This window comes from Pleurodeles waltl, chromosome 4_2 (genome assembly GCF_031143425.1).
Source record: "Pleurodeles waltl isolate 20211129_DDA chromosome 4_2, aPleWal1.hap1.20221129, whole genome shotgun sequence".
In the NCBI taxonomy this organism is placed as follows: Eukaryota; Metazoa; Chordata; class Amphibia; order Caudata; family Salamandridae; genus Pleurodeles; species Pleurodeles waltl.
In genome coordinates, this window is record NC_090443.1 from 980,592,025 (window position 1) to 980,604,839 (window position 12,815).

At 42.0% G+C, this 12,815-nt stretch overlaps 1 protein-coding gene across 1 annotated transcript in view; it reads left to right on the forward strand.

Annotated features, from left to right (window-relative positions):
- Positions 1-12,815, forward strand: part of HECTD3 (HECT domain E3 ubiquitin protein ligase 3) — a 249,983-nt gene that overhangs the window by 25,132 nt on the left and 212,036 nt on the right. The window contains exon 3 of the mRNA XM_069232820.1: positions 6,397-6,489. Coding sequence (XP_069088921.1) covers positions 6,397-6,489 — 93 coding nt within the window. The remainder of the gene's footprint in view (positions 1-6,396; positions 6,490-12,815) is intronic.

A 12,815-nucleotide genomic window follows, 5' to 3' on the forward strand; every position in this document is an offset into this window, starting at 1 on the left:
AACTCTTACCAAGGCAAAGACACCCCGGTGCTGCAGCATTTGCTAGGCAGAAACACCCCCAATTTCCAAAAGACCACAGATGTTCCCCCAGGAAGCAACCCCGAGACCTGCAAGAGTCCAAAAGTTATGTATTATTATTGTACCATTGTACACCCTCTGTTTGCTGTGAGTATGGCCACATCCATCCATAGCCAGAAATCTACCTAGTCAAATGGAGTCCCCCTTGACACTTCTACAGTGCTTGTGTAGGGGCCTTTCCCACATCACTTACAGTTGCACCGGACCTAATGTCAATATTACACACTCTTACACAACACATGGTATCAGCACATGACCGACGTGGGCACCCAGGCATCAACCAGTCCGTGCTACGTCTGTGCACTCATACCACACAGAGTAGATGTTCAAATTTGCAACTCTGTGACTAGGCCGGGATTCCTTTCACTAAGTAATTATAAAATTGTTTTGTAGCCCCTCAAGAATTGTATAAAAGGGTGCTCAGAGCTCTTAACTTTGAGAGACAATCATCAGACCATCGGTTCTGGTAGATGTATAACAGCATTCTGCCTCTGGGCATTCCTCGGGTCTTCTTTATTAGTATCCATTCCAACAATTAGCAAGAAACATGACGGTGTGTTCCCTCTTTGCCTTGTTGGTGTGTATAATCACATTATCACATAATTCGCTCTTCAGGAAGTCTCTTCAAACATTTTTATTCCTCTTATCTGGAGTTGCAGTTAAGTGTTGTTCAAGTGTTGCATTCTGTTGATGTTTATAATACTAAGAGGTGATGCTTGTGGTGACCTTTGGGCTCAAAAGGTCTGTTGGCTTATTAATCCTCCGTACTGTAGTGCAGATGACACAGAAGTGATTCTTTGTGTTCTTTCAGCAGGCATCTGACATGTTTTGTCAGAAGCTGTCTGCAAGGCATTTTAGTAAATGTAACGTAGGTCGGATAGATTCTTAGTAAACATACACACCTCATGGGGCCTCTATATTAATGTATTGAGGTATTTACACACAAGTCTAGAGACATGTCTGAAACCTCCTTCAGAATTCACTAAACCACTTTGCCTCATATGGAGCATAATAAGGTGATTGCATTGAGGAGCAGGGTAGGCTATTGAAAGTTATAACACCAAGGTTGGTCTTCATTGTGTGAGATTCTCTTGATTAAAGTTCCTTAATCATGCCTCTTGAGGCCATGTCTATGTCCACTGGGTTTACTGTTACTCCAAAGATCCCTGACAAACAGGTTTGCTACCTGACCGGTTTTCTACCAGTACCACTGTTATTTTGATGCCCTGGACAGTACAACAATCTGTAATATCACCTAAAGCCAGTATTTTTAGCCTTTTGGCTGTAAATAAGCCAACCAGCAATTATAAATAGAAAGCACTTTTAAATATGTTTTATAGCTGTGTTAATGATCCGTGACTCGTAATTAAAATAAACAAAGACAGAAAGGTTATGCTACAAATGAGTATATTTGTTTTTGTTTAGAGTTCTTTTTAATATCACGTCCAGGCCTCTGCAGACTCCTAAAGCAACAACAAATGTCTTTTTTTTCTTCTCTTGACAAGGTGGCAACGCTACCCACATATTCTTAATATGGTAATCAAGAAACAATTGAAAATGCAACCAGAATGTAAAGCATCCTCTCTAGTGCCTAAGTTGTCTAGGTTACATCGTGTCACAGCTCTCCAAGTTATCGTAGATCTCATCCAGGCATTAACAGTGTCTGATATTGTGCAGAGAGTGCACTACATTGGCTGTGCTATTTGTTCTTTGTGAAGTTTAATCTGCCCATGGGATGTGCATCACAAATTATTATTTTTTGTATTTTTCTCCTGGGCATTTCTGCGTAAGTTCATACGACCTACTTATTGTGACCTAAACCTGACTCAATGAGCAGCAGAGCACTTAACAGGGAGCAGCTTTGTTTGTTCCTCTTACATTTCTGTGAAGTGTGGTTCATAGTAATGAGCTGAGGTCCAGCTACATCTGGATACGTCTGGATTGCAAAAAATTGGGGTGAGTTGGGAAATGATAGGAAGGAGCAGGTTGGGAGCATGTAATATTTTACATATGTTTACAGTTTTGGAGCACATGGGGATAGTCATTTGTCCAGATGCCAATTTTTGAGGGCACCGAAGCACACTGGAAAAAGTGTGTAAAGTCCAAATATCACAAAGGCATATTTCTCATCTTGAAGTGATGGTTACCTTCCAGATGTATATATCGGCCATATTGAAATTGACAGACCGATATAGCTCCAACTAATGGTGAATGTCGGGACTTATGAGTGTAGATAATAGAGGTCCAAGAAAATTGATTATTAGAAGAGAGACAGAACAGCGAGCTAGTGGTGGCTGACACATAAGAGAGAACACTTATAAATAAAATATTAACTGAAGGTGATTACATATGTTACAGACATATAATATATGAAGCTAACGAGAAAAAACACAGAACGTGAGACGGGTACAAGAGAAATGTGAAAGACCTTCACCCTCATCAGTCTAGTGGCGTATTATAAAAGAACTCATGTAGAGGCATGTGATGTAGATCATAGTGACCAATAAACCAAACAACAAAATAAAAGAAGTGAATCAACACAGATCCCCCTGTTAGTATAGAAAGTGTTCATAATTGAGCATGAAACAATCCATTTTCAAATAAATGACATCAGTCTAACAAAAAAACCATGTAGTCCTTTGTCCATGTTGAGATCCAACTCAATAGCTTGTAAATGAATGATCCATTTACTTTTCACTTGACTTAACGCTAATACCCTGTTGCCTCCACATTCTGAGGGTAAGATTTGTAATTTTTTCTAATGGCACTCATGTGCTCCTGGATCTGTTCCTTTAACCGTCTGATGGTACTTCCAGTGTACATACGGTTGTACAAACAAGTAATGCAGTACACTATGATCCTAGTGTTACAATTAATGAAGGCACTGATTTTATAATGCCTATCAGTGTTATAATGAAAAGTAATGATCTTGTCCATAGCAAAACTTGCAGACACTGTAGCAACCACATTTGAAAAAGCCCTTTGGTGGTGAGGGCAAATAAGACTGTGTAACAGGTTTCTGAAAAGTAAGACACAGTGTTTTTCTAAGTGTCTTGCCTCTGCTGCGTATGATGCTAGGGTTGGTAGAGATCATGTCCTTCAGTGTCACATCAAGATGTAGTAGCTGGCAATATCTATTCAATATCCTATAGACCTCCTGGCTAATTGGACTATAGGGTGTAATCAGGGAGGGAGAATCTCTAATGATCTTTATTCTTACTTCTGGTTTTATGGGTGAGTAGAGTCTCTCTTTTAGTGTTCATAATCCTAGTCTTTTCATGCTCCAACAGTCTCTCAGAGTACCCTGTTGCTCTGAATCTGTTTTCCGTCTTTTCTAATTACAACAAGATCTTCCAGTCAGCACTACAATTGCATCTAATTTTTGTTATCTCACCATAAAATATGGCCTGTATTTGTGAACTACGGTGAGCACCTGAAGTGTGTAGAATCGCATTACATGCTGTGGTTTTCCTGAACAGCTCCCAGTCGATAGTTTGGCCCCCAATATATAGTGTGATGTCCAAAAAATCAATTGTGCGTAAGCTAAATTGATGTGAAAAGGAGATGTTATAGGGATTGTTGCCAAGATGCTGTGCAAACCGTATTAATTCATCAAGGTTCCCAGACAAAAACAATAGAATATCATCAATGTATTGTCCCCAATATAAAATATGTTCTGTAAGTTCTGTGGGACAATCTGACCAAACATGTCTCTTCTTTGACCAAAATCTTGTAAAGGTTGGCCAAAGAAGGTGAAAATGTCACTCCAAATGCCCACCATTTGTTGGTTTCCAAAGCTAGGAGTAGAACTTGCTTTCTAAATTGGCAATTAGTTTTCTAGAGAAAATCCGCTGGCATTGTGTAGATAGCCAAAAGACATTGACAATGCCAATAGGTGGTTCATGGTAATCAGCTTGAATGTTGCAGAAATGCCTATGCCTGTTGGAGCTCATTGGAGACAACAGGAATTCAGCATTGCTTAAATACAGTGAGACCTCCTGTGTGATTTGTGCTGGTAAACAGACTCCGGTCCATGGTGATGTTTACACTGTGCTATTCTAATTATGACGTTCACCTACTTAGAGTTTTGAATAAAACTTTTCACACCTGCAGGTAGAATAATTAATGCATAAACAGCTGTCAAATAGAATTATTGAACAAATGGGTATTTCAACTCAAGACATCCAAATGTATTGGGCTGCTAGCTTGTGACAACAGCTGTGTTGCATTTATTAACTGATAATATTTAATTCTTGGAAAAAAAGTTATCCAAACAATGCAGCAGGCAGAAAAGGCTTTGTAGGTTGACGATGCCATGAGACTGTCTGCACTCACATGGTCAACACCTAAGAACTTTAAAACTGACACAAATTATTGGTAATTAAACCCATGTGAGTTTATAACCTAAACTCTTGAAAAACACAGATTACAGGTATGAATGTTTACTTTTACCAGTTGACAAAAAGATAGCTCTCAAGTAACTGGTTCTGTATGGCACTGAAGAATCCTGGGATGGGTCTCAAGATTAGTTCTCAGTGTTACCCCTGATGACTCTGGCAAACATTTCTTGTTAGTTCATTGGGGTATTTAACTATAACAGTTTCTGGATCGTAACCCTATTCTCCATTTTTCCAATATCCGTGCAGCAGGGGTGTGGAATATAATAAAATATCTACTTGTCCATGGGACAAGTTGCTTTATAAAGCTGCTTGTCCTTTAAAAAAAAAAGATCTACTTGTCCCTTTGGTGCCATGTAGTGCGGTGACAAATTATGGCAGCAGTCTGGGTATATAAAAGCTCTGATAATAGTCTCTCTGATTATGCCAAAACAAATACTATAGTAGTGTTCAATGCCAGCAATAGCCCTTATTGTGTAACCTTTTCACACATCTATATATTGAGGCTGAAGGTTGCGTTAAGCAAGAGCTCCAGGGTTGGAATACTTTTTTGAGTCTTTGCAAACCTACTAAATTGCAAGTTTTAAAGGTTTTCAATCGCTGTTCTCTAATCTTCCTCGTACTGAGAAAGGTTGGAACTTCACTCCTGACAAGGGCAGAAGTGAAAGTTCTTCCAGGGTTGGGGAAAAAAGTGGTTGGATGAAGAGTAAAGTAAACTTGTAAACACTCAACAGATTTTCACACAAACAAATCTGCACATGCATATTTGCTCGTGCTAAAATGCAGTTCACAGATATTTTCTAGCAGTAGGAGTTCCTGGCCTACTTCTGTAAATTACTGTGAATTCATGTAAGCTGTAAATCTGCACTAATGTAAGGACGTTTTTGACTTTATTTAAGAATTGAGCCTCAAATTAGTTCTTGAGTTAAACAAGACCTTTTGTTTTTTATTAAAATTCTCTCTCTCTCTCTCTCGGCTGTCTTCACTGTGTGGAACAGCATTCGGATCTGTCACAGGGAACATGTCTGCACACAAAGTAGTTCTGTTCAGTGCCAGGGACTACTTTGGCAAACTGTGGTTTTTTAAACCAAAAATATTATTGCTTATGAACAATGTTTGTTATAATGGTGAAGGCCGTGCAGCTCATACAACAATAACATTTTACAAAAACCATGTCAAAGCAAGAAATGCATTAACAGCGCAAAAAGGCTGACCATCAGTGTCAGACCTATTGGCTCTGCCAATTAATGTTTATTTTCATGTTTACCATAATCTTGTTGAAACTGATTTACCATTATGAATATTCTTTGGAAATATTAGCATGCATCAACACATTTTACTTGATGATGCTTAAAAGAAATGGTAGCTAAAATTTCACACTAGTTTAGCAGAAGTTTTTTGAATAATTGCATTTTTTGTGAAAATTGTATTTCGAAAGTAAAGACTAAACAATCTTGCTTTCAAGCTTCTGCAAATATATGCATATAATCAGACAGCATTCTGGGAGCATTATAGTTAGCCTCATATTGTTACACTTTGTGACTGGAACCACATTCAGCCATTCAGTCTGAGCTTACAACATTTAAAGTGCTCACCATATTAATAAAAGCTTTGTATTATGAACTATAAATACAAGTTCGAACAGCATTTAGATATGCACACAAATATTACTTCAGCTGCAGACAGTGCCCTTCCTTCATCCATAATGTACTGTAAACTGGCAGCCAAAGTGTTTGTCCTAGAGGAGATTGGGAGTACTTGTCCTAAGGACAAAATAAACATAAAAGCTTGTTTTCCCTTATCCCAAACAATATGTCCTGGGTGTTGGGCTGTAGAAGTTCCACACCCCTGCAGAGCTCATGTAAGATGTTGGGAATGTCTTATTTTCTGTATATACACTCTCTTCCTTTGCCTCTTTCAGCTGGGAGCAGGTGGTGGATTTAACATACTCCCTACGCTTGGCAGGGAAGCCACGAATTGTCGAGCAAGACAAGGATGCAGTGAAGAAGCTCCGGTATGTGTATTTTTAAGTGTGTGTACATTTGTGAGTTTGTGTGTGTGTTTGTATGTATATGTGTGTGTGTGTGTGTGTGTGTGTGTGTGTGTGTGTGTGTATATATATACACACACACACACACGTGTTTGTGAATGTTTTTGTTTGGCCTTCAAGTGAGACCTGCTCACCTCTACATTGTTCTGTGACAGCTCCCGAAGAATGACCAAATATATGGCTTTCTGCCTCATCCACACACTAGGTTGCAGCAACATCGCTCCCCTCCCTGATTGAACATTGTTAGAAATGGGGTCTCTAGCTGGCAGTCGTTTTGCACCCTGTCCAATTAGGGACCCTCACTCTAATCAGGAAAAGGGAGATACCCGCTCAGATAACCCCTGCTCACCCCCTTGGAAGCTTGGCATGAGCAGCCATGCTTATCTCAGAAGCAATGTGTAAAGCATTTGCACATAACACACAGTAATAAGTGAAAACACTACAAAAAGACACCACACCAGATTCAGAAAAATAGCCAATATTTATCTATATAAAACAAGACCAAATACGATAAAAATCCAACATACAGTAAGAAAAATATGAATTCTGCAATATTTACTCAAAACTACAGTTCCTTGAAGTCGATAGCTCCACCTGGGGCTATCACGGCGTTGTGATCAACAAAACCAACAGTTCAGGCCGGCTGTGGCGTTGCGGGCCAGATATGGTGTCGAGAAGACCCGCAAACAGTACCTTGGATTTGCATGGTGCCGTGATCCTCACGGAGAGCTCCTTAGAGCGGCGTCACTGACATCGCAGTGTCGGTTCCGGAGTCGGTGCAGGAGTTGTCGGGCCCTTGAGGTCACACGCGTTGCAGTCAAACTCCAGGCTGATGAAGTCACGTGTGCCGGCGTGGATGGCGTCAGGGCTGCGGTGCGAAGCGGGACGATGCGATGTGCGGTGTCCACAGGTCACGGTGCAGGCAGCGGCTCTGTGATGGCATCCAGCGGCGTCAGTGAGACCAGGGCTGCGGTGTGAAGCGGGGTGGTGCGACGTGCAGTGTTGACAGGTCACGGTGCAGGCAGCGTCGTCGTCGTTGATGAAGCGCTGTCGTCGGCAGGCCCAAGCCAGCGGTGCGGGACCGAGCGGTGCTTCGTGTCCCTCACGAGCAGTATCCACAGGCCACGGTGCAGGCAGGATGCCTGGTGACGACACAGGAGTCGATGGTGCTGGCGTCGGTGGACCGGGGCTGCGGTGCGGGATGGGACGGTGCTTCGTGTACCTCACGAGCGGTGTCCATGGGCCACGGTGCAGGCAGCGGTGCCGGTGTCAGCAGGAGCGTCGTCGTTGAGGATGCCCAGGATACGGTGTGAGCAGGCGATGCCAGAGTGCGGGGTCCACAGGTTGCGGTGCGAGCAGCAGCTCGGTGAAGTCGTCCGATGATGGTGTCAGTGAGACCAGGGTCAAGGTGCGAAGCGGGGCAGTGCGACTCCGTGTGGCGTCGGCAGGTCACGGTACAGGCCAGCGGCGTCGCAGTGGTTTCTCCTCTTCAACAGCACAAAACACAGTTTCCGGTGCTGCAGGTCAAGGAAACTGAGTCTTTGGTGTCCCTGAGACTTCCAACAGGAGGAAGCTCTACTCCAAGCGCTTGGAGAATTTCTTCAAGCAGGACACACAGCAAAGTTCATCATTTGCACTCTTTTCAGGCAGAAGCAGCAACTGCAGGCCAGTCCAGCAAAGCAACACAGCAGAGGGACAGTACTCCTCCTTCAGCTCTTCTCCTGGGCAGAGGTTCCTTTTGATTCCAGAAAGATTCTAAAAGTCTGGGGTTTTGGGTCTTCTTCTTATACCCAGTTCTCCCTTTGAAGTTGGCAAAATTCAAAGCAAAGTCTGAAGTGTTTGCAAGATTTGCAAGATCCTTCTTTGTCCAGACCAGGCCCCAGATGCACACCAAGGGGTCGAATACTACATTGTGTGAGGGCAGGCACAGTCCTTTCAGGTGTGAACGACCACTCCTCTCTAGCTCAGATGGCTCATCAGGATATGCAGGCTACACCCCCACCCCCTTTTGTGTCACTGTCTAGAGAGGTGCAAAACAGCCCAACTGTCAAACTGACCTAGACAGAGAATCCACAACCAGGTAGAGTCACAGAATGTTATAAGCAAGAAAATGCCTACTTTCTAAAAGTGGTATTTTCAAACAGACAATTTAAAAAACAACTTCACTAAAAGATGTATTTTAAAATTGGGAGTTCGGAGACCCTAAACTCCACATTTTATCTACTCTCAAAGGAAATCTGCTCTTTAAGGATATTTAAGGGCAGCCCCCATGTTAACCTATGAGAGAGATAGGCCTTACACAGTGAAAACCGAATTTGGCAGTATTTCACTGTTAAGACATATAAAACACACTAGTATATGTCCTACCTTAAACATACACTGCACCCTGCCCCTGGGGCTACCTAGGGCCTAACTTAGGGATGCCTTACATGTAGTAAAAGGGAAGGTTGAGGCCTGGCAAGTGGGTACACTTGCCAAGTCGAATTGACAGTTTAAAACTGCACACACAGACACTGCAATGGCAGGTCATGTCAGTCATGTTTACAGGGCAACTAATGTGGGTGGCACAACCAGTGCTGCAGGCCCACTAGTAGCATTTGATTCACAGGCCCTGGGCACCTCTAGAGACTAGGGACTTATTAGTAAATCAGATATGCCAATTATGGATAAACCAAACCACAGTACAATTTATATGGGGAGCACTTGCACTTTAGCACTGATTAGCAATGGTAAAGTGTGCAGAGACAATAAACCAGCAAAAACAGAGTCCAAAACCAGGAGGTGAGAAGGCAAAAAAGACAGGGGAGACACGCCAAAAAGCTGCCAGGTCTAACAAACATACACTAAGCTAACACCCTACAGTTTATTTTCTACTGTTAGACTTTACTCTTCTGTGTCTAAATGGCATAGCAGGTAATGTTTTATTTTTTGCGTACTTTGGTGGGGACATAGGTAAGCATTGCATTGTACGTCTACACTAGAGTCGACATGATTGCCCTCTACGCTTTCAAGTTTCAGTATCAGTAGACAGAGTTCAGGTGGTGTCAGGGCAGTTGTTACCGAAAGGCAGGCTCCTTCCTGATCCCTTAGGACCACTTGTTTTGTCTCTTTACTTCATGCCTATTGGTTTGGATAACATTCCTCAGAAATCCTCTTACTTTTTAGCAAGTGCCAGAAAATATACCATATTTTTGTTCTATTGTTTGTATTCTCTGTAGCTAGTAACCCAGTTTCAATCCTCATTCTAAAAAGTTAGTTGTACAGTACCCAGATAAAATAAGCATTTTCAATGGGTCTTGGTTTTGCTCGAGTTAGAGCTTTTAGTCCTGTCAATTCATAACTGGATTGTTCTTGGCACATACATTGAAAATGAAAAGTAAAACAGTTGACATAAGCAAGCCGATTCAAAGCACCAGGGCTGCCATAAGCGCGAAGGAGAGTCACACAAAAAAAGAAGTTTGCTTGCGGTCAAACTTATCGGCAGTTGTGCAATTATGCATGTAATAGGGTCTGTGCCCTAGGCGGTAACAAAACCACCCCAAGGAGGGACAAACGTAAAGCATTTACCAATGATAACTAAGGATTCTTGAAAGGCAAGCTCAGGAACGAGTGAAAGTGGTGGGCGTGGTTAAAAACCGACAGATGGATTACAACACTTCAGAGTGCTTGCCTGTACGACCTGAAAAGGAATCGGAGTTTTACAGATGTGCATATACAAGCACAGTGAGGGAGTTTGTTACACTTGAATTTTTCACCTGCGCACACACTTGGCTCAGTATGTTCAACATCTTACATAATCCATCTTATAAAACTCACTGTTGAATGGCTTGGAAGCACAAATATATACCTGAAACGTGATGTACTCTCTTTATCAGCACTTCATGCAATGCTGCAGCAGCCCGTTAAGAAAAAATGCTAAATGAACACCTTGCCTATGTCTCAAACACAATACATTCCAATATTAATCCATTAGAAGTACTAGCAATCCTCATATCCCCATATGAAAATTTGCATTATCCTTAGTAGCACAGCACATGAAGGTAGACTTAACATAATAAAGTGCTGTCTCTTGTTGTCCAGCACCTGAAGGTACTGTGTCAGTATGCATACAGTAGTAGCAAAACGGTCAAGTCAACAATAACTTACTAAATGATAAAACAGAGCTAATTAAGCCTTTTTGTTATGATGAAACTCTACCACTCTGTTTTTACTGTATCCCCAAATTCAGAACTGTTTTGTATTCTTTACTGCACTGCCTCTGGGCAGCCCTGAGCTCATCTGAAACAAGATGAGCATATGTTAACAGAATGCTTTGGGCCTGATGTACAAAAGTACTTTACAGTCGCAAACCGTGCGTTTCACAAAATCACAAGGCTTACATCCACAAAATAGCATTTTTAAATGTACTAAACCTTTCTTGTAATTGGAAAAGCCCTTTCTGAATTGCAGATGGGGTTTGTGACTCATTCCGAATCACAATTGAAATGTGGCTTCAGTGGAGTTGTTAGCTCATTCCCAGATGAGATTATGTTAGGAGGCCCTTGTAGGGGCATCCTTGGGTAGACATCAATATTATTGTTTCCTCACTCACCTATGTCACCTTCTGCGGCATGCTCAAAAATCGACAAACAGTTTCACTATTGAAAGAGGAAGCCTCATCCCAGATGACCTTGTCGGCTACCTGCCCATCACCCGTCTACACTTCACCATAAAAGTAATAGAAAAGGCAACTTCCATCCAGTTGAAAGAAAAAAGTCTCACCAGTTTTCTCCTGCACAAATATCAGTCCTTTTTTTCGACAGTACTGCGGCATAGGGAGACTGACCGTCCACTATGAGCCTCACTGATTACTCCCAGTGAACTAGCAGTGTATCAACCACACACAGATCCACTTGAAACTCTCCAGAGCATTAAAATTGTCCAGCTCAAAGGCTGCCTCATCCTTATACCGACCCAGATGTGTAGTTGCTTCAAACTGGACTCCAAGATCCGATTTATCCTCAACATCAGTAACTCCAAAGCAGTCCTGATCCAAGAGTGGCTCTTCTATATGAAACTGGTTTTATTCACAGCACACCCTGCTACGTACACAAAATGCTCATTGAATGCAATCTTTTCATTCAATCCCATCTGTCAAGAAACGTGGCTTGATATCTGGGATCCCTTCACTGAAGAATAAAACCTTTCTTTGCCAAAATAGACTTCAGTGCTGTGGTTCCTGCTTTGGTTTCTTGTACTAGAATGGTGGCCATTCCCTCGTTGCTGTTGTCTTTAACTCCCTGGTGACCCCACTGAAAAGCATCTCACATGTTGCTGCCCAACTCTTCAAAGGTCTGCAGAAGTGAGACAATCACGTGCTGTTACACCTACTCTCGTACCAGGGACACTCAGCATTCTGCTGCTTCTGTTGGCCAGCCTGAGTAGTTCCTTAATGCCACTGATGGCCAGGAATTACTTAAAATGCAGGAGCAAAAAAAAGAAGGCTACTGGTCACAGGGTGAGATTTTTCTGGCTGTTTGATTAGACTCTGGCCTTATGTTCTGTTTGTTTTTCTTTTTCCTTTTAAGATTTCGGGTACAATATTGTGTACTGCATAGAGTGATGGCACCCACTCATACAGGAATTTTCTTTGTTTTTTATTTTAGCTCCAAAACCTGCATTTCATGTGCTGAACTATAGTTTTTTTTATTTTTTATTTACACTTGAAGCAATGGTTATACCCAAGTATTTGCATAAGGACCTTCATATTGATATTTTGGATCCAATTTATTTTGTTTAATAGCACTTTCTACTAGTAAGGTGCTGAAAATTAGCCCACCTCTGTTCCTAGTTTGACCATTTAAATCTGTAATTATGTAGTCCAGGTGGAAAAGGCATTTGCAATTACCTAAATGTATTTGGACCAATCTAAACCGCTCGATAAAAAGCATTCTCTTTTTAGGTCGCAGGCTACCAGACTGCGCAGCTCTGTAGTATGTGAAAGGCACCTTGGGGAGTTTCAGAAAGCGGACCTTAGAATGCATTCTGCCCATTGCTTGCCATTGGCTTTGTGGTTTGTAACTTGCACTTTCTGGCTTTTCATTTGTGGCTTAGGCTCTCCAGGTTCACTTGCTCCTTCCCATGCCAAAACCTTATTTACCAGTATCCTTCAGCGAGCTCCTTTTCTGTAAACAGGCCTGTAAATCTTGTTCTTATCGCGTGTGCATCCCAAGACGGAGGTCAGGTGTCAAGCTGTGTCTTTTTGCGTTCAGCTGACCTCAAAGCGAGAGCGTTTTGAGGAAAGAGGAATG